General features: G+C 36.8%; 1 protein-coding gene across 2 annotated transcripts in view; it reads right to left on the bottom strand.

Annotated features, from left to right (window-relative positions):
* KMT2E (lysine methyltransferase 2E (inactive)) overlaps positions 1-23,648 on the bottom strand; it is a gene marked incomplete at both ends in the record, with an annotated part of 69,735 nt that overhangs the window by 37,367 nt on the left and 8,720 nt on the right. For both annotated transcript variants that reach the window (XM_080701885.1, XM_080701884.1), the window contains 6 exons: positions 1,167-1,205; positions 6,231-6,403; positions 7,492-7,550; positions 12,836-12,916; positions 16,134-16,363; positions 18,046-18,160. In XM_080701885.1, coding sequence (XP_080558011.1) covers positions 1,167-1,205; positions 6,231-6,403; positions 7,492-7,550; positions 12,836-12,916; positions 16,134-16,363; positions 18,046-18,160 — 697 coding nt within the window. The remainder of the gene's footprint in view (positions 1-1,166; positions 1,206-6,230; positions 6,404-7,491; positions 7,551-12,835; positions 12,917-16,133; positions 16,364-18,045; positions 18,161-23,648) is intronic.

The raw sequence follows: 23,648 nt of genomic DNA on the forward strand, positions 1-23,648 counted from the left end.
TTAAAAATTTTATATTCTCTAAACACCTAACACAGAGAGCTATAATAACACTATCCAGGTACCTCTATGACCCAGTATAAATCACTGGTTTAGGAAAGAGAGGTGGAGAGCATTTGTTCTCAGCAATTATACCATCTAAAAATTGAGGATGTTTCAGTTAATTCAAGCTAAAAGTAACTAGTTTTTACATAGTGAGTCTGTGGTGATATAACAGTACTACTGACAACTACTACTGAGGGTCACAAGTGTACGGCTAGCCTCAGCTACTTAGTGAGGTCCTCCACAACTCAGTGAGACACTGTCTCAAAATAAAGACTAAAAATATGGTTGGGGTTATAGCTCAGAGGTAGAATGCTCCTGGGTTCAATTCCTAGTACTGCAAAATGGGAGGAGGGTCAGGGGTATAGTTCAGAAGTAGAATGACCCTATGTTCAATCCTCAATAACACACACACACACACACACACACACACACACACACACACACACACATTAATTAATTAATATGATTCTGTATTCATGTGTATAGGATAATAATATAAAGTGTTGTCAGAGCCAGGTGTGGTGGTACACATTTGTAATTCCAGCAATTGGGAGGTTTGACAAGAGGATCAAAACCAGCCTCAGCAACTTAGTGAGGCCCTCTGCAACTTAGACACTGTTTCAAAATAAAATAAAAAGCTGGGCCTGGTGATGCATGCTTGTTATCCCAGCATTTGGGAGGCTGAGACAGGAGGATCACAGTTCATGGACAGACTCGGCTACTACTTAGTGAGGCCATTCGCAACGCTCTGAGATCCTGTTTGAAAATAAAGAATAAAAAATAGGGCTGAGGGTATAGCTTGGAGGTAGAATGCCCCTGGGTTCTATCCCCAGTACCATAAAATAATAAAATAAATAGGGCTGAGGCTATAGCTCAGAGGTAAAAAGCCCCTGTGTCAGAGACACTGAATGTAGTGATAAAGTTCTAATTACCACAGCTTTAACATTAGAAATTGTTTATTCACCTCCTCTTTTAATATTTTAATACTGTTAATAAACTATAAGACTTACAAATCCAAGTAGAATGCTAAGCTCCCAGTTCTTGTAAAGATAATAAGCAATGGCACACAAGAGAGCATAAGATGTGGAGAATCAGACACACAGTAAGCTCCTTAATGTATTTACCTTAACTCTTGATGACTTCCTAGATCCTTCACGGAAGGCCTAAAATAAGCATGGAATTCTGAGTTAGTTGTTTTAAATGCTAAAAAATCAATTCATTCATTGAAGCTTTTTAATCAAGTTTCATAAAAAAAACTGATAACCACTAAGGCTCAAACTAGTGGAATATGAATAAAGGTATCTACTACAATATGCTTCTTTAAAACATAGACACTTAATATGAAAGTATGTACATAATATGATGCAAAGAGAAAATTTTCCAGACATATAATGCAAAGACTAAACTTTCTAGATAATCTATGTGTTGAATATTACAACCATAACTCTTATACAGTACAACTACGGACAGCAATTATGTACTATATATTAAAAGTTAGAAGAGAAGATTTTTAAGTTATTACCACAAAGAAGTTAAAAATGTTTGAGGAGAGCTGGGTGTGGTGGTGCACACTTGTAATCCCAGCACTTGGGAGGCGGAGACAGGAGGATCACACAGGTTCGAAGCCAGCCTCAGCTACTGAGTGAGGCTCTCAGCAACTTAGTGAGACCCTATTTCCAAATAAAATATAAAATATGTCTGGGAGTATAACCTGGAGGTAGGAAAGCCCCTGGTTTCCATCCCCAGTACCACAAAAAAAAAAAAAGAAAAAAAAAGTATTTATTGAATTGACACTAATCTTAAGATCCACAGACTTAATGTTTATCACCTTACTTCCCTTCAAAGTGTAAACAGAGAGAGAGAGATAGAAATACAGATCCAAGCTGGGTGTGGTGGTGCACACTTATAATCCCCGTGCTTGGGAGGCAGAGACAGGAGGATCACGTACGTTCGAAGCCAGCCTCACTGGTTTAAGAGACCCTGCTTCGAAATAAAAATATAAAAAAATAGGTGTCTGGGAGTGTAGCCCAGAGGTAGAAGGGTTTCCAGAAACCCCAGTACCACCCCCCCCCAAAAAAAAAGGAGAAGAAGAAAAAGAAATACAGTTCCAAACATCGTTAAGTTCTAAATTTGTGTCCAGATGATATATTAAAAGATAGTAAGCTCTAACCTGGAGTTAGAATGCCCTTGGGCCCAACCCCCAGTACCACACACAAATTAATTAATTAGTTAATTAGTTAAATGCACTATTGTTTAAGAAATTTCTTAAATATTTCTGGTTTTTGCTGTCTTAAATACATCCAATGAGTGTTTATCTCCAAATATCTGCTTTCAGTATGATTTTATCACTTGAGTAATCACAATAAACAGTTTAAAATAGGTGAATAAAAAAGACAGTAAGCTCTTTTTTTCTTAAGGGAAGAAAAGAATATTTAGGTAAAATGGGGTGAAAACTAGGAGGACTTTGGAGACTGTATATCCAGTTAAGACAAATGAAAGGGATCTTGGGAGTACAAAGAACTATGAAAGAATGCATGAAACAAAGTATGTCAAATTCAAGGAATGTACCACTGCTTATACCTTTATATTTACAGGATATCCAAATTCAGAATGGATTGAAGAGGAAAGACTTGATAAGATAGAGCAAAGATAAATAGATAAATACTGGGTTACTATGAGGTAAGGAGGACTTAGGTTAATTTTATAGCAGTCAAAAGAGGAAAATAATGTGAGAGACATTTCAAAGAAAAAAATCAATAAAGCTTGAGAATAAATCTGGTGTCACAAAAAATTATTTAAAGACTTTAGAGCCTTGGAGATTGGCCGTACTGATGAAATGGAGACGGGGGGGTGGGGGGTTGTGACAAATTTGGTATACAGAAAGAAAATGGTACTTGTTGATTATGCCTTATGCCAAAATGCATGAGACCAGGAGTTTTTCAGACCAGAGTTATTTGGGGATATTTGCAAAAACTGTAAATTGAGAGTTGAACATCCTAATCTGAAATCCTCTAAGATATGAAACTTTTTGAGTATCATTTTAGATATCATTTAAGATATCAAGATTTCAAACTGAGCCGGGCGTGGTGGCGCATGCTCGTAATCCCAGCATTTCGGAGGCTGAGACTAGAGCATTGCGATTCGTGGCCAGCCTCAGCTACTTAGTGAGGTCCCTTGCAACTCGGTGAGACCCTGTCTCAAAATAAAGAAGAAAAAAAAGTAGGGCTGGAGCTGGAGCTCGGAGGTATAATGCCCCTGGGTTCCATACCCACTGCCAAAAAAAAAAAAAGATTTCAAACTGTAAAAGTACATTTATAAGTAATATTTGCTGAAAATAGTTTTGTGAGCTAAAATAATAAAATTAATTATTAATTTATTGGAACTGAGGATTGAATCCAAGGGCATTCTACCTCTGGGCTGTACCCCCAGCCCTTCTCGTTTTTTATTTTGAAAGAGAGTCTCACTAAGATGCTGAAGGTCTGCTAAGTTTCTAAGGCAGGCCTCAAACCTATGATACTCCTGTCTCACTCTCCAAAGTACTGGTATTACAAGTACACACAAGCCCTTTTTCCTTTCCTTTCTTTTCTTTGTGATACTGGGGATTGAGCCTAGGGTATTCTACCTCCAAGCTACACCCTAAGCTCAGCCCTGTTTTTATTTTAAAACAGGGTCTTACTAATTAGCTGAGGCTGATGCAAACCTGTGATCCTCCTATCTCAGCCTCCCAAGTTCAGGGATTACAAGCATATACCACCACACCTGGCTGTGCTCTCTCTTTTTATACTTTATTTTGCCTTATTAATAATTAATGTCAAAGCCATGAATTGCTAAAACACTAAGAATATCTTTTTTTTTTTTTTTTTTTTTGCGGGTCTAGGGATAGAACCCAGGGGCATTCAACCTACGAGCTACACCCCCTGCCCTGTTTTTTTTTTCTTTATTTTGAAACAGGGTCTCACTAAGTTACAGAGGGCTTAAGTAGCTGAGTCTGTCCGCGAACCGCGATCCTCCAGTCTCAGCCTCCTGAATGCTGGGATTACAAGCATGTGCCACCACACCCAGCTAAAGAATATCTTAATAAGATTTCATGAATATTTAAAAACTGTCATCTGTCCAAAATACTTGCAGTTGGCAAAGGAGTAGGCTAATTAAAAAGCAAAAATCTCTCCTTCTACTATATATTTTATATTACATATTGCCTCCCTAATAATAATGAAAATTTAACAAAAGAACAAACCAGTTATATTATACGCCCAATTTCTGGATTCTAATATCTGTTAAGTATTACAAACTTATGTCTGAGAAAAAGCTCTTCCCTTTTAAATACACAATGATATTCTGAAATAAGTATGACACAATAGAGACCTATGGTTCATTCATTCCTCCTAGAGAAAATGCATAATCTATGCTTTATTCAAACCAAATGATGTAAACAAATAAATATACAAGAATCAAACTTCCAAGTAACTTTTACACAATAAAAAAGAAATAATCTGAAAGCAACAAACAAAAAGTCAACATTTATACATGTTTTAAGCTGTAAAAGCATTTAACTTCTCTGTGCAAATTTTAAACTATAAGAGAGATGAAGAAAAATTACTCAAGGAATGCCTTTGTTTTGAAGCTTTGAGTTCATATCTATGTAGTTTTACTCTAACAGTATGGTCATTGTGAAAAGCATTTTTTACTCTATATGACAAAGAATCTTACTACTAATCAAAGTCACATCTTATTTAATGACAAGGATTCATTTTGATAAATGGATCACCGAAATATTTCGTCTTTTCCACAAACATCATAGTGTGCTTGTATAACCTATGAGACATGACATTCTACAAACCTACATTATATGGTATGGCCCACTGATCCTATGCTACAAACCAGCATGCCATGTTCCTCTAGGCCACTGCAACATAATGGTAAGTATTTATCTAAACATAGAAAATGTATAGTAAAAAGACCAAGTGATGGGAAGTTTTTAACTTATATTCTTAAGACACTACTTCTCATGTTTGGTTTTACTCTCAAATTTCATTAACAAATTCAATTTAAAAAAAAAAAAACTTGCTAATAGTTTTCTCCCATCATCTCCTAGGGATAATTTACCAAACACAATTTCAGTGAAAAAAATTTATGTGATAAGAAATTCAACAATTAGGAAGCATTATTAAAATGATCAGGCTGGGCATGGTGATACACACCTGTAATCCCAGTAGTTGGGAGGTTGAGACAGGAGGATCACAAGAGGATCACAGGGGTGAGAACAGCCTCAGTAACTTAATGAGACCCTGCTTAAAAATTAAAAAACAAGAGTTGGACGTGAAGGTTCAAGCTTGTAATCCCAGCATTTGGGAGGCTGAGACAGGAATATCACAGTTGGCGGAGAGCCTCAGTTACTACTTAGTGAAGCCCTGTGCAACTTAGTGAGACCCTGTTTCAAAATAAAGAATAAAAAACCAGGCTCGGGGTATAGCTTGGAGATAGAATGACCCTGGGTTCCATCCCCAGTACTACAAAAAATGAAAAATAAAAAATAAGGCTGGGTATTATGGGACACACTTATAATGCCAGCATGTGGGAGGCTGAGACAGGAGGATTCCAGGTTCACAGCTGGCCTCAGGAACTTATGCCCTCCGCAACTTAGTGAGACCCTGTTTCGAAATAAAAGAATAAAAGAGGGTTGGGAGTGTAGCTCAGAGGTAGATGCCCCTACAGTTTCATCCTCAGTATCACAAAAAAATAAAATTGGGCTGGAAGTATAGCTCAGAGGTAGAATATCTTGTATTCAATCCCCAGCACCACACATACATCATGAAAATTTTTAAATAAAATGATTAAATATTCAAGCAGAGAATAGCTATAAACATCAATTATATGCTGTTACCTATTAATGAATTATTAAAAATTTAGGAATGTTATTTTTATTTTCTAAATTAGCATTCTTTTCTCTTTCAGATTTTACATTTCTATCACAAGTCTCACAGCAACAACTTCAAAGCAGTTTGCAAAGTTTCTTTTCTACACATTAAAATTTTGAAATAAGTTTAAAATTAAAAAGAAAAAACGCTTTTTGTTAGATCCCAATATCTGTTTAGCTACTATGCACTACTCGCACTCTCCTGGCCTTACCCATAAAACTTCTCTATCTACTATCTTATCTACTTATTTTAAATTAAGCAAAAACGTACTTTTTTACATTTTGAAATGTTTTGTTCTTTCTCCCCACTTTTTTTCCTTCTTTTGTCATTAACCTTGGAAACTCTTGAAGCAGTTAAAGTGATAGAAGTTGGAGTATGCTGAAACGCAGTGTATAATTCCACAGGAACTTCATCACCACTCTCAGTTGCACTGGTATCACCATCTTCAAATGCAAAATGAAATGATTCCACATTTAATACTTCTATTTCAAACAGAAAAAAACAGCATTCCACATCACAATGTATTGTTACCTCCTTCTTTTTAAAGAATAAGCATACTTTTTTGCTTCTTCAATCACCTCACTCATAAATTACACTTAAATGTGAACTACAATGTCATTTCTCACACAATAAACAGCAAAGGATGCAAAAGTCTGGGAATGAAACTGGTATAGTAACTGTGGGAAACAGGCACTATCATACATAACTGGCAAAATTCAAAATTCCCTATGGAGAAGAATTTAGCCATTGTTAATAAAATTATATATGCAGTTCCTCTTTGACCTAGCCATCCCATTTCCAGAGATCTAGCCAAAAATGAAATAGCAAAGTATAAAAAGACTTATGCAAAAGATTTCACTAAAGGTACTATTTGTAGTAACGAAAATAAAATTAACATACTGGAAACAATCTAAAATGTCCATCAAAGAGAAATGATTGAATAAACTATGAATATTTATTGATTGATTGATTGATTGATTGATTGTACTGGGGGTGGAACCCAGAGGCTTTCTACGTCCAGGCTATACTCCCATACCTATTTTTTTATGTTTTATTTGGAAACAGGGTCTCACTAAGTTGCTGAGAGCCTCACTAAGTAGCTGAGGCTGGCTTTGAACCTGTGCGATCCTCCCATCTCAGCCTCCCAAGTGCGGGTATTACAAGCGTGTGCCACCACACCTGGCTAAAATATGAATATTTAAAACCAGGTGTATTAGTTTTAAGCCAAGATGAAAGCTGTGGTATATCTTACATAGCATTTAGAACATTCTGCCTCTAAAAATGAATGAAATACGATTGCACATGATAAACTAATGAATTGGCATCTTTCTGAAGAATGTATTTTGCTTTAAATTATAAGTACATACTTATTCTATAATCCATTAAGAATATTTAAAATCTATCACAGATTATAAAACAATAAATACAATGAAAATTCATCTACAGAGTTTTTACCTCGAAGTAAAACTACAGGACACTTAGTTTCTTGATCATACTAATCTTAATATACTGTAGGTCCTTTTTAACATACCTGACATGTTTTCTCTTTTCCGGCGTTGTAGTAGCACTGCCCTTTCTTTATCCAAACTCCTACATTAAAAATTAATAGTTATTATCAAACTTTCATAAACCCAGGTCTGAAGCAAATCTATCTTAAATATAATGAACTTTATAATTTCTTTAATATTCTTCGTGAAAAACAATATAAAATATATAGAACATCCCCCGTGGCTTGACCTTAAGATATGATCTAGTTTTATAGCAGTAGATACCAGTCCAGTTACTCCATTTCTATTTAGAAAATAAATCTTTACCTAGGAAATGAACACTTTTTTTTCCAAATTCAATATTATGGCAAAAAGAGAAACCTCTGAAAAAAACCATAATGCTACCATTAGAATTTAAATCTCAAATTTCTCAAAGCAAATGTATGATACTGAATTAGTATCTACTGAACATTCCAGTATGCCTCAAATTATGTTCACCTGTGAAATAATAAACTCTAGACATTTACAATGTGTCATTAAACTCCCTAGACTCCACTTGTGAAGTATATCATCCACAGTAATTATACTTTTCCCAACTTTTTCATTGTATATACTTACTAAAGACCAAATAATCATTCTTAAATGAAAGAACAAAGACCCTAAACTAAAATGCCTACAACTCAGTAACATACTTGACTTCATGTCTACTAGGACATGTAATTATCATCCTAGCTTTAAAGATAGCACCATTACCAAAGAATGATAATTTCTCAGTTGACTGCCCTCATAATGGTCAGTTTTTAACCAACTCTCAACTGAATTCATCAATGGACATTTATTCCATCAAAAACTGTCTAGCAAGCCCGGGTGTGGCACTTGTAATTCCAGCATTTGCTTGTAATCCCAGCATTCAGGAGGGTAAGACCAGAGGATCACGGTTCACAGACCAGCCTCAGCTACTTAGTGAGGCCCTTTGCAACTTAGTGAGACCCTGTTTCAAAATAAAGAATAAAAAATGGGCAGGAGGAGTAGCCTGGTGGTCAAATGTTCCATCCCCAGACCCCCCACACACACACACAAAAAAATAACTAGCAAAAGATTCATAACTATCATAATGTAAAACCAAAAGAAAAAAATAGAAAAATCTGACTGAAAGTAAGAGAAATGCAGTTTTGGAGGGAGGGGTTACTGGAAGCTGAATCCAAGGGCAGCTTTGAGCTCCAGCTGTAGCCCTATTTTTTATTTTGAAAGAGGGTCCAGTTAAATTAATGAGGCTGGCCTTGAACCTGTGATCCTTCTGCCTAAGCCTCCCAGGTATTGGGATTATATATGAGCACTACCACATCTGGTTAAAAAATGCAATTTTAACTATAGCAAGATTACTATTTCTCATTTTATTAAACTGGCAACCCCAAGTCTGCCAAATACAGTATTGTGAGGCTTGAGAAAACAGGCATCCGTATCCACTGCTGGTGGGAATAAAAACTGCACAGCTCCTACTGTAGATAGATCTGGCAAAATCTTATATACATATGTCCACCCAAAAGGGACAGGATGAATAAACCCTGGTACATGGAAAGAAGTTACAGAAAGTAGTATTATAGATCTATAAGATGATCCTCTGTGTGTGTGTGTGTGTTGCTGGAGAATGAATCTAGAACTTGGGTGTACCCCAACCTTATTTAGTTTTTATTTTTTGTTTGTTTTTTTTTTGTTTTGTTTTATATTTTTGGTGTGGTACTGAGGACCCCAGGGCATTCTACCTCCTACCTACACCCCCAGCCCTATTTTATTATTTATTTTGTAGCAGGTACTAAGTTGATGGGGTTGGCCTTAAACCTGAGATTCTCTTGTCTCAACCTCCCAAATACTAGGATTATAAATTTACACCACCACTCCAAGTCTTGGGAAATAATTTTTTTTAAATCCTTATTCAAATAAACCTTTGTGTATCACCATATCCAGCTCAGCATATCTTTTTAGGAGACAAAAAAATAAATGTGACAAGTAGTCCATATAACATGCTCTGCATACTTAAAGAGGGGAATATAAATATACAGGTACATATTTGTGTATAAGAAAATAGCAATACAGCCAGGCATGGTGGCTATAATTCCAGTAAATGAGAGACTGAGAAAAGAGGATAACAGGTTGAAGCCCAGCATCAGCACGTTGCCAAGACCCTCAGCAACTTAGACCTTGTTTCAAAATGAAAAATAAAATATGGCTGGGAGTGTAGCTCAGACTGTACCTGGATTCCATCCATAGTACCACAGAAAGAAAGGCAAAAAAAACCAATTTTTTTTAAAGTTATTCCTGGGATATATGGAACAAGGATAGAAGCTAGACTTATTTGAGAACACTCTTATATTTTACTTTAGAATGTCAGAAGTACTTCTCATTTAATTATAAAATATAGGCCGGGTGTGGTGGTGCACACTTGTAATCCCCGCGCTTTGAAGGTGGAGACAGGAGGATTGTGCAGGTTTGAAGCCAGCCGTGCTGGCTTAAGAGACCCTGTTTCCAAAAATTAAAAAATAGGTCTGGGAGTGTAGCCCGGATATAGAAAGGCTTCCTGGAACCCCAGTACCACCACCAAAAAAATAATAATTATTATAAAATATATAATTATTAAAATAAAAATTAAAAAGGTTTTAAATTTAAAAAACAACTGGATGGTACATATATTTATGCTAGGACTATAAAGCAGTACTTAGAGCTACTACAGAAAATCATTTCCTCCCCAAGAAACCCAAGTGATTGCATTGTATTAATATGAAAAATAATTTTACAATTTCCTATAACACTTAACATGCAGCTACTGTCCATCTGAGCTATCATACTCTTGGGCATGAATCTCAGAGGAAGAAACAAATAGGCTCACATAAAAACCTGTATATGAATGTTCATAGCAATTTATTTGTAATAGTCAACAAACTAGAAACAACCCAAATGTCCCTCCGTGGGTCAATGGTTCAACAAACTGTGGTACATATATACCATGGAATACTACTTAGCAATAAAAAAAAAGAATGCAATGGTGAGACAGGCAACAAATGTAATGGCTCTTCAAGGAATTGTGCTAAACGAAAAAGTCAATCCCAAAAGGGCACACATTGGGTCATATACTACATTATTTCATTGAGGTAACATTCTTGAAATGACAAAATTAAAGAAATGGAAGACAGATTAGTGGGTGCCAAAGGTTACAGATGAGAGGAGCAAAGAGCAGAGGTGGCTATATGAATTATGTGCAGCTGGGAGTGGTGGCGCACGCTTGTAATCCCCGCGTTTGGGAGGCAGAGACAGGAGGATCGCGCAGGTTCCAAGCCAGCCGCGCATGCTGGCTTAGGAGACCCTGTTTCCAAATTTTAAAAAATGTAAATATAGGTCTGGGAGTGTATCCCGGAGGTAGAAGGGCTTCCAGGAACCCCAGTACCACCAAAAAAAAAAAAAAAGTATTATGTGCAAGGGGTCCTTGCAAAGACAGAAGTGTTCTATACTTTTATTCCTTGGCTGTATCAATGTCAAAATCCTAATTATAAAATTGTATTAATAATTTATATAGCTATTACCATGAGGAGAAAATAGGTAAGGATACGTAAAGTTTCTATTATTTTAAAACTGCATGTGAATCTACCATACCATTAACTCAAAAAGCTTAACTTATAAAAATAAAACCAATAATCTAAACATAAGTGTATTATGGTTGGTGTTATAACCACATAGTGAAATCCTTTCAAGAGACTTTATTTTTTCATTTTTTGGTGGTACTGGGGGTGGAACCCAGGGGCTTTCTACCTCTGGGCTATACTTCCAGACCTACTTTTTATATTTTATTTGGAAACAGGGTCTCACTAAATTGCTGAGAGCCTCACTAAGTAGCTGAGGCTGGCTTTGAACCTCTGTGGTCCTCCTGTCTCAGCCTCCCAAGCACGGGGATTACAAGTGTGCACCATTACACCTGGCTCAAGAGACTTTAAACAGTGAACTGACTTTACAAGCGGGGCATGGTGGCACACACCTGTAATCCCAAGAGTTGGGAGGCTGAGGCTGCTGGATTGCAGGTCTGAAGCCAGCCAACTCAGTAGCTTAGTGAGACCCTATTTCAAAATGAAAAAGTAAAAAGAACTGGAGTGAATATAGCTTAGAGGTAGAATAATCCTGGATTCAACCCCCAGTACCAAAAATAAAAAGTTGACTCTATATCTGTTATGGTCTGTACCCTTACTAAGGGGGAAAAAGTTCTAAACTACATTACATAATCCTACCAATGATACTAGTGTTTCTATTACTTTGAGATGGTGCTAGTGTTGGTGGTTTTAAATTGAGACTGTTGTATTCTTCTGTAAGATTAAGCAATTAATTAATTATGTGATTCTCATTACATTGTTCTATGATAAAGGAGATAACGGATGCAATATAAAAAGGTTGAATAAGAAATTGTATTTCTAAATTTGAACTACAATTATAAGTATAAATTCATATATTTTCATTTTAAAACTAAACAAATAAAAGTTGTTAATAATAATTGAAGGTGATGAAAATGTGAATTCAATATTTTTATACAGGTTTTATTTACTTTTATATAGGTTTAAGATGCCCACTATAAAATTTAAAAACAAGAAAAAATGGGGAGGGACCCCTCTCCATTTTTGGAATGACAGACCTACCAAATTCTGTATGAAACCAAGGGAGTGTTGTAGTAACTTTTTTTTTTTTTTTTGGTACAGGGGATGGAACCCAGGGCCATTCTACCTCTGAGTTACACCTCCAGCCCTATTTTTGATTCTTTATTTTTTTTGAAACAGGGTCTAAGTTGCGGAGGGCCTCACTAAAGTAGCTGAGCCTGTCCACAATCCTCCTTTCTCAGCCTCTCAAATGATGGGATTACAAGCCTGCGCCACCACACCTGGCTTGTAGTAACTCTTTAACATAGTATATTACAGTGAAAAACGATGCCAACACTTAGAAGATGCACTATTATTCCATATATCACTAATAAGGTAAAATTTCTACAAAGTAAACCATGATATATTCTCAGTGGAAAAAAATCTTCCTGATTTTAGAAGTGTCCAGACACTAAATAATAACAAACATTAAAATGAAAAAGTACATCTTAAAATTTTATTTTATTTAATTAATTAATTTTTTGATGGTTTGGTACTGGGGATTGAGCTCAGGGACATTCTACCTGGCATTTACACTCCCAAGCCCCTTTTATTTTTATTTTAAAGGAGGGTCATGTTGGAAGATCCTCATGTCTCAGCCTCCCAAGTACTGGAATCACCATGCCCAGATTCATTAATTAATTTAGAATTCATAAATAAATTACTATTATTTTCTCAATAAAATTTCTGGAAATATTATCAGGTATGTGTAACTTACCTAGGCTGACAACGTTCACATAGATATGTATCAGGAATATGCTGCCTGTCAATCCCCATGCAATCAATATGCTGCCAAACACTTTAAAAAGGGGGAAAAAAGAACATGTGAAATATTAAAACTATCCATATATTAATATTTAATGTTCTGTTTAATACCATTTAACGAACACCACCTTTGAGTACAGCACTCTAAAAGGTGCTATGACAAATTCATAGAAATGTTACCTAAGGGAGATAAGATTTTAAAGTCTAAAATCAAGAGGGCAAATAAAGTATACATAAAATAAACCTGTAAAGCACAGTTTTCAAATGTAAAAGGCAAAAGGTTACAAATATTAGAAATCACAAAGTAGAGCTGTCCACACTTCTTGGAGTTAATAGGGAAAGTACTCTGGAGAATAATGGGTGTAAACACAACCTCATTTTGGTAAACAGAAAAAAAGGGAATCATTGTAGTATTAATCAATTAACAGAGAAGGTGGCTGGATGGTGGCCAATATATATAAAAAGGACTATTCATTCCTGTAAAAAGGAGGGGAGGGGTTAAGACTGGATTCATGTAATACAGCCAAATTAAAAAGGACTTGGAATGCTGGGATATCTATAGATTTCCTTTGTCAATATATAACAATTTTAGTGGCATACAGTATTAATTAAAGAAGCTAAGTAAATGGAAGCAGAAATACCAATTAAGAGGCTTTTCCAACATTTTAGACTTGAGTTTCAAAAGGACTGAACTAGCATAATGGTAAAGAAAAATTAAAGAATCCAAAAGGGATTTGGGAAGAAAAATTAAACCTAATTACTTTTTTTTTTTTTGATGGTACTGGGGTTCCTGGAAGCCCTTCTACCTCCGGGCTACACTCCTAGACCTATTTTTACATTTTTATTTGGAAACTGGGTCTCCTAAGCCAGCGCGCGCGGCTGGCTTTGAACCTGCGCCATCCTCCTGTCTCTGCCTCCCAAGCGCGGGGATTACAAACGTGCGCCACCACGCCCGGCTCAAACCTAATTACTTTTAATGGAATATCTGGACTACCTTGAGACAAACTTCTCAATTTGTTGTTATAATCATAATTTACTGCTAAAATTTCAATTGTCTGAAGTCAGTCTATATGTTTATTAAAAAAATAAAGCCTTAGCTATTCTTTACACAATAATTAGCCACTTCCAAACTAACGTTTTTCTTTGCTTCTCAATTGAGAATGTTGGGACAAGAACTGGTAGAATATGGAGATATACTTATAAAAGAAGTAAGATGAAAAGCAGGGCAAATGACAAGAAATGTTAGAATAAAAAATTATATTTCAGAAAAAAGTAATGATACCTTGCAGATAAAAGAAAAGAAAAGAAGCTAGAAAAATGAAAAAATGCCGGGCGTGGTGGCTCACACTTGTAATCCCTGAGCTTGGGAAGCGGAGACAGGAGGATCGCGCTGGTTCGAAGCCAGCGTGTTTCCAAATTTTAAAAAAAGTATAAAATAGGTCTGGGAGTGTAGCCCAGAGGTAGAAGGGCTTCCAGGAACCCCTGTACCACCAAAAAAAAAAAAAAAAAAAAAAAAGAAGAAGAAGAAGAAAAAGAAAAAAAGAAAAAAAAAGATCAAAGAGATGAGTATGGGCAGAAAGAACATTGAAAAAATGGTAATGTATAGAAAAGAGGTTAAAAGATTATATTTTGGGCTGGGGATGTAGCCAAGTGGTAGAGCACTTGCCTAACACGCAAAGGGCTCTAGGTTTGATCTCCAAGATCATAAAAGGGGAGAAAAAAAGAGAGATTGAGATTAATTCATGCAGTACCGCTACATGATGAACAACAAAAAATAACAAGCAGAGAGAGATTGACTCGTGACATAAGAAGCAATCACTGGAGAAGCAAATACCTTGAATAATTCAAAACTGTAAAGTGGTTCTTCCAGAATATGTAAATGGATATAACAATTTCACTATCTCTAGCAGAGATAGATGTATAACATTTATAGATCATTATAATTAGAGCAAAAGAAGAAACTACTACATAGGTTATGCACTAAAAACACTGTCAAATGGTATAATATGTGTCACATTAGACAAATTCAGTCAAGAAAAAGCTTTTATATAACAATGGGTTACAATGAGAATTGATACTAATGTAAGGAAAGCAAAGTCACTACAGTTATTTTTTGTTTTTAAATTTACCACAAGAATGATTTTACTGAGGTCATTTACTCATGGTAATGATATATGCAATAAGTAAGGAGAATTTATTTTTAAACTTGAAAAGATATTATAGTACATTTTTCTTATTAAAATAAACTCAGAGAATTCATATTCAACCTTAAATAAACAGTATCAACTTTCACATTCTAATACACTTTAATTTCCCACTTTTTGTCAAAAATAGAGATTTTAAGAATATAACCTTAACTACTAAATCAATAATATGCAACTCCTTAATCTACTAGGCAGGAACAATATTATAAGTAATATAAACTAGTTTGTATTTTGGCTCTAGGATGCATTTTTATACTCACATTCAAGCTCAAAGCCAAGTAATAAAGCTATACAAGGACCTATAAATTCTATAAAGCTACCAAACTTTCTTGACCTGAACAATGTACTACTTAAATGTGTAGGGGATGGACTCAGTAACTTTTAAGGCTGAACTCCTACTGTTCCCTCTCCATCCTCCCCAAATCCCTCCCACATAAGTAAAAAACAAAAAAAAGTCCCTAAACAAAAGATGAAACAAAACCCCACTTTCTGTCCCAATCACACCTTCTCTAGGGGAGGAGGCCTTTCTTGGTGGCTGAACCAGGATTGGGGGAGGGGACACTGTGGTTCTGGTACAAGAAGACTCCAGAGTGCTGCAAGGTTCAAGTCAAAAGGAGGTGAGAGTCAGGTCAAATAAACATCAATCAAAATGTTTAATTCCCCCAAACTGGAAAATCACAGTTGGCTACACAGCACAAATGATTCCAAAGGAAATACAAAAGACTAAGTTCTCCTCTATCTTGTCTTCTCCTATATATGTACTTGCATTACTATTGAACTAAGTAAAAAGAGATGATCCTACATAAATATAGTTCAGAATTGATTAATACTCAATTCACAATAAGGGTTTCTAATAAACTCAAAGATAGCTTTTTGTGATGGGGCTTTTTCTGGGAACAAAACAGATTGCATTAATAGTATTAGAAGTTTCAGTTAAAAATATTTTCATCAATTCCTTAAAAAATGACTTAGTCATCCCTTCCAAATTAATAGTCAAAGGTTAGAAGCATTCAAAAAAATATAAACTAATGGTGTAAAATAGTTTACCTGCATTTGTCACAACAGATCATGTATCCATCATCATGTGTAAAACCACATATGCACCTAGTTACATCAGTACCATAACTTCCATCCTCAGAAGTGCTGATTGTAGTAGCACTGGAAGTTTCATCAAAATTGGGAGTGGTAAATATGCCTACTTCATTTTTGCTAATAAGAACTGATGGAGGAGGAGAAGCTGGAGGTGTTGGAGGAGGACGAGCACCATAATTATGGTCCTGAATAATGGAACACAAATAGAGCACAATGTAATTTCAACAATATAAACTAAGCAACTTAAAAAAAATTCAATACTTAATACTCGAGATAGCTGGCATGGTGGTGAAGGATTGTAATCCTAGTACTTGGGAGGCTGAGACAGGAGGATGGTGGGTTGGAAGCCGGTCTTAGCAATTTAGTAAGGCTGTCAGCAACTTAGTGAGATCCTATTTCCAAATACTAAAATTTTAAAAATTAAAAATAATTAAGTAAATAAAAGGCTGGGGCTGTATCTCAGAGGTAGAATGCCCCTGAGTTCAATCCCTAGTATTTTCCCCTCCCCCCTATACAAAGTACTGAAGAGATATTAAAATTGACCCATTTAATTCCTTACTATCTTTAAAATATTGACTTGATGAATCTAGATATTAAAACAGTCATAGCTGGGCATGGCAGTGCATTCCTGTAATTCTAATACTTAGAAGGCTGAGATAGGAGGATTACAGGTGTGAGGATAACCTCAGGAACTTAGTGATACTCTCAGCAACCTAGTGAGGCCTTGTTTAAAAATTTAAAAATGAAACAAAATAGGGCTGGGGGTATAGCTCAGAGGTAGAACGCCCCTGGGTTTAATTCCGAGCAACACAAAAATAAATAAAGCACAGTAGTAAGTGAATATAGTTATCTATGAGGTGAGGGTGATCCTCTTCAAATCAATGTCATCCCCACCCTCCAAATCATAGTTCTCTGTCACACAGCTTCACCTTTAAGATGAAAACAGGTGCATACTGTGAGAGTTAAAGAAAAACCCTCAGGAACACAGAGACTAAAAAAAAAAAAACAACAACAAAGAACAGAAGATAGCTATCACTGTAAAAGTATGTAATATGGGATTTTTAAAAATTTGGTAATCTTTATTCTGGTCCAAATAATAAAATCTCTGATAAATGTACTTTCATAGTATCACAAACAGTACTGAAACTGTTTGGATCTAATATCTACCTCTTAGTGAGGTATGCAATACTCAGTAAATCAACTTAGATAAGCTTTCATTTTCTCAGTTACCAAAGAGGGATCCAAACTATATCTTATAAGGTTATTTTTGAGGATTAAGTGAAATACTCTGTGTAAAAATGCTTAGCATAAAAAGTCTGACACATAATAATTATTCAATAAATGATAATTATATAATTCACTATATAATTTGGAATTAATAGTAGCACAATACAAAGTCATCCATAGTTGAGAGGGCAAAGAAATATAACATTAAACTATTGTGGAGGTAGGGTACTGAGGACTGAACCCAGGGGCATCTACTTCTGAGATACACCCCCAGCCCTTTTCATTTTTTATTTTGAAACAGGGTCCCACTAAATTGCTGAGGCTGGTTTCAAACTTGCGATCTTCCTGTCTCAGCCTCCCAATTACTGGGATTACAGGTGCATGCCTCCCCATCTGGCAAACATCAAACTATCAGTTGCATAAATTGTAAAATAATAATAACAAAGCCTCTGGAGAGTTCTTCTTATAGGATTTTAATTCCTTAGTTAATATGATTAAACTATATATTATATATATTTAGATAACATGAAACAACTGTGCTTTTAAGATATTCAGTTTAAAGCACAAAACCACAAACATCTAAATTTTAGAAGTCTCTAAATTTTAAAAATATCTTTCCAGAGAAATGTTTGACACTTACCGCATAGGGCAAACCAATGTAACTGTGTGAATGATGTGAGCTGCTGGTATATAACTGGTGGGGATAACTGTTGGATTTCTCAACTACCACAGGGCTAGCTTCTACGGATTCTGGTCTGGAGAAAAAAAGTTGCATCAATGAGAAGTCTATTTTTTTCTTTTAATCAATTTAGAATGGTAAGTACTTAAATATTCACAATACAAATACAATGTCTACATAGTAGGTAGATACCTTATGATAAGATCTATGCTATATAGATTCTATGTCCTAAACAAAAATCTTGTTTAAGTAAATAATTGTCCCACTTCATGCGGAAATAATGATCCTATCATTAAAAAAAAATACTAGTGGGGAATGGTGGTGCACACCTGTAATCCCAGTACTTACGAGGCTAAAACAGGAGGAACCCAGGTTCAATGACAGCCTCAGCAAGTAGTGAGATTCTCATCAACCTAGCAAGACTCTGTTTCAAAGTAAAAAATTTAAAAATAGGACTGAGGGTATAGCTTTAACGTAGAACACCTCTGGGTTCACTCCCCGGTACCACAAAACAAACAAACAAACAAAAAAAAACTAGAGACCAAAGATTATGTAATATATCCATTGGTAGCCATGATGCATACTTAGAATACTAACAACTTGAGAGGCAATGGCAGAAGTATTACAAATTCAGCTACAGCCTTGGCAATACGACTTAGTGACTATCTCAAAAATTTAAAAATAGGGTGATGGAAATGTGGTAAAGTGACTCTGGGTTCAATTCCCAGATCTTCTCTGGCCCCCCACAAAAAAACCCAAAGCTCCCCCCCACCCCACACACACACACACTGAACACACCAAGCACATGGGTGGAGAGAAGCAGTAGAGCTCAAGACACTGGATCTCTAAACCTTGGCCTGCAAGGGTCAATCATATCAGCATGTTCAAAACTACGTATGTATTGAGGAAGCGGAGACAGACAAAGCCTTGCAAATGTCAGTAGAGCTCGAAAGCATAATCGGAAAGCACTATGCCCTGGATTTAATCTCCAATACCAAAATAAAAAGCACAATGCAGTAAATATATAAACCAGTGACATTCATTTGTCAAATATTATGTATCAAACATATGTGCTATACTTTTATATGACTGGCAGTGTGGTAAGTTTGTTCACACAAGATCACCACAAACCCAGAAGCAATACATTGTAATGATGTTGCTAAGCATTAGGAATTTTTCACCTCCATTATAATCTTATGAGATCACCTCTGTATATGGTTGTATATGTAATCAGTCATTGACCAAAACATCATCGTTATATGGCACCTAACAGTATAGTACATTACTATAGAGTTTTTTATTTTTTATTATTTTTTGCGGGTCTAGGGATGGAACCCAGGGGCATTCGACCTCCAAGCTACACCCCCACCCCTATTTTTTTATTATTTTGAAACAGGTCTTACTAAATTGCTGAGGGCCTCACTAAGTAGCTGAGGCTGACCATGAACCTGTGATCCTCCTGCCTCCCAAGTACTGGGATTACAAGAATGTGCCACTACGCCTGGCTTACTATATAGTGTTTTGTTTTGTTTTGTTTTGTGGTACTGGGGATGGAACTCAGGGGCATTCTACCTCCAAGCTACATGCCCAGCCCTATTTTTTTACTATTTATTTTGAAACAGGGTCTCACTGAGTTGCAGAGGACCTCATTAAGTAGCTAAGGCTGTCGGTGAACCATATCCTCCTGTCTCAGCCTCCCGAATGCTGGGATTACAAGTATGCGCCACCATGCCTGGCTTACTATGTGTGTGTGTGTGGGGGGGGGAGGGGGGTGCTGGGGATTGAACCCAGGAGCATTCTATCACCAAGCAACATCCCCAGCCCCATTTCTTTTAAAATTCTTTATTTTGAAACAGGGTCTTACTAAGTTGCAGAGAGCCTCAGTAAGTAGCTGAGGCTGGCCACGAACCTGCAATCTTCCTGGTCTCAGACTCCCAAATACTGGGATTACAAGTGTGTGCCACCGCGCCTGGCTACTACAGAGTTTGGATAGAGGGATTTTTGGTACTGGGGATTGAACCCAAGGGCATTGTACCTCTGAGCTATACCCTCAGCTCTTTTTTATTTTGAAATAGGGCCTAAGTTGCTGAGGGCCTCAATAAATTGTTGAGGTTAGCCTTAAATCTTCAATCGTCCTGTCTCAGACTCTTAAATCCTGGGATTAAAGAGGAATGCCATCATGTCCAGTTGAAGAGATCTTTATAAAAACTATAGAGAAGATAAAATAAAATGTAAAACTTTTCCATTTTGAGACAGTCTCACTAAGTGGTTTAGGCTTACCCTGAATCTAAAATTCTCAAGCCGGGCGTGGTGCCGCACGCTTGTAATCCCAGCATTCGGGAGGCTGAGACTGGAGGATCGTGGTTCACGGACAGCCTCAGCTACTTAGTGAGGCCCTCTGCAACTCAGTGAGACCCAATTTCAAAATAAAGAATAAAAAATAGGGCAGGGGGTGTAGCTTGGAGGTTGAATGCCCCTGGGTTCCATCCCTAGACCTGCAAAAAAATAAAAATAAAATAATCCTGCCTTAGGTTCCCCAAAAGCTAGGATTATAGATATGTACCACCCCACCTGGCGTTAAAACCTTTCACAGAGAATTAATATCCTCTCTCCCTCCTTCTGCATCCTATATATCCTACTATGATAAGAACACAGTCAGATCATTTTTTTTCCAGCGCTAGGGATTGAACTCTCGGGCATTTGACCTCCAAGCTATACCCTGAGTCCTATTTTTTTTTTAATTATTCTTTTTTTTGTATGTGTGTGTGTGGTACTGAGGGCGGAACCCAGGGGTTTTCCTACCTCCAGGATATATTCCCAGATCTAATTTTTTAAATATATTTTATTTGGAAACAAAGTCTCACTAAGTACCTGAGGCTGGCTTCGCACCTGTGCAATCCTCCTATATCAGCCTCCCAAGCACTAGGATTACAAAAGTGTGCCACCACGCTGGCACATTATTTGTTATTTTAAAACAGGGTCTCACTAAATTGTGGAGGGCCTCACTAAGTAGCTGAGATTAGTCTCAAACCCACGATCCTCCTGTCTCAGCATCCTAAGTACCGGGATTACAAGTGTGCAACCACACTCGACCAGTGAGATGATTTAAATAGTAAATTCAATCTCCCTCTAGTGGCTATTTTAATTGTTAGTTTCCTAATGCCTTTCAATATTTTATAGTTTCCCAAAATAGATACTAACCAAATCTGCTATATTAGCAATCTGTAGCATTTAATACAATTTCATAAAGTTTTTATATACAAAAGACTTTTGAGTGTATATGTGTGGTACTGGAGATTGAATCCAGAGGCATTCTACCTCTGAACTATACCACCAGACCTATTTTTATCCTTTTTTTTATTTTGAAAGAGGGTCTAAGTTGCAGAGGGCTTCACTAAGTAGCTGAGGCTGGCCTTGAACCCAAGTCCTCCTGTCTCAGTCTCCCAAGTACTGGGATTACAAGCATGTACCACCACACCCAGATTACAAAGGACTTTTTTTTTTATCTATAGCCCCTTTCATTCTACAATTAAAAAATGAAATATTTCTAGGTTTAGTTCCTTCTCTTCTTAAAAATGAGCATGCTTAGCCGAGCATGGTGGTGCATGCTTGTAATTCCAGCATTCAGGAGGCTGAGACCGAAGGACCATGGTTCTCAGACAGCCTCAGCTATTTAGGCCTCCCACAACCCAGTGAGACTGTTTCAAAATACCGCAAAAAATGACCATATTATACTTTTAGAAAATTTAGCAAATTACCATTTACACCATATTTAATATTCCAGTCCAGATATTGCATTTTATTTATGTGCTTTTATTGGTACATTATAATCCAACATCATAATAGAAATTTTATTTTATTTTTTGTGGTATTGGGGATGGAACCCAGGGACATCTGAACTATACCCCCAACCCTACTTTTTATTCTTTTTATTTTGAAACAGGATCTAAGCTGGGTGTTTTATGTATGCTTGTAATCTCAGCGCTTGGGAGGCTGAGACAGGAGGATCACACAGGTTCGAAGCCAGCCTCAGCTACTTAGTGAGACCCTGTTTCCATATAAAGTATAAAAATAGGTCTGGGAGTATAGCCCAGAGGTAGAAAAGCCTTTGTACCCCAGTACTCCCAGTACCACCAAAATAAATAAATAAATAAATAAATGGAACAGGGTCTAACTGAGCTGCAATAGGCCCAAGTAGCTGAAGCTGTCTGTGAACCGTGATCCTCCTGTCTCAGCCTCCCGAATGCTGGGATTACAAGTGTGTTACCACCATGCCCGGCTAGCCTAGAAATTTTATTAATATGGTACTGGAGATTAAATCCAGGAGCATTATGCCTCTAAGCTACACTCCATCCCTTTTTATGCTTTTGTTTTGAAACAGGGACTCACTAGCTTACTAAGGCTGGTCTTGAACCTGCAATCCTTTTCTCAGCCTCCCAAATACTGGGATTACTGGTGTGAAACCTAGGGGCCTACTATCTTCAGACTGTATCTCCAGATGTGTGTGTATGTGTGTGTGGTACTGGGGATGGAACACAGGGGCATTCTACCCCTGAGCTACACCTCCAGCCCTATTTTTAGCTCTTTACTTTGAAACATGGTCTCATTGAGTTGAAAAGGGCCTCACTAAGTAGCTGAGGCTGGCCATGAACTGGGATCCTCCTGTCTCAGCCTCCCAAAATGTTGGGATTACAAGCATGTGCCACCACACCTGGTTTTTTTTTGTTGTTGTTTGTTTGGAAACAAGGTCTCATTAAGTTGTTAAAACCCTCACTAAATAGCTGGGGCTGGATTGAACCTACAATCCTCCATCCTCCTGTCTCAGCCTTCCAAGTAGTGGGGTTACAAGCATGTACCACCATGCCCTGGGTCAGGCAAGTTTTTATGAGAAATTCATACCACTGTCTCAGGTAAAACTTCTAAACTGGGGATGGTACCACTACCTATAATCCCAATAATTAGGGGGTTAAAATAGGAGAATTGTAGGCTTGGGACCAGACTCGACAATTTAGTGAGACTCTCAGCAACCTAGCAATATTTTGTTTCAAACCAAAATAAAAAGGAGTGAGGATGTAGCTTGGAAGCTGAGTGATCCTGGGCTCAGTCCTCAGTAGGAAAAGAAAAACTGAAGAAAAAAAAAGACCCAAACCTCAAAATTTCCTTTTCAGTATTAAAATGGTCAATAATACATACTGAAGGCTAAGACAAGAGGATCACAGGTTCAAGGTCAGCCTCCCCAGCTTAGCAAGGTCCCTCCCCTACGAACTGAGACCCTATTTCAAAATAAAAAATAAGCCAGGCATGGTGGCACAGGGCTGTAATTTCAGCACTTGGGAAGCTGAGACAGAAAGACAGCAGGTTTAAGGACAGTCTCAGCAAGTAGTAATACTCTCAGTAACCTAGTGGGATCCCGTTTCAAAATAAAAATAAAATAGGGCTGGGGGTGTAGCTCAGAGGTAAAATGCCAAGTTCAATCTCAAGTATCAAAAAAAGTAAATAAGTAAATAAAAATAAAGTAGGGCTAGGGTGTAGAGCTTGGTAGTAGAATACCTCCGTTGTACCTA

This window comes from Muscardinus avellanarius, assembly GCF_963383645.1.
Source record: "Muscardinus avellanarius genome assembly, chromosome: 9".
Lineage (NCBI taxonomy): Eukaryota > Metazoa > Chordata > Mammalia > Rodentia > Gliridae > Muscardinus > Muscardinus avellanarius.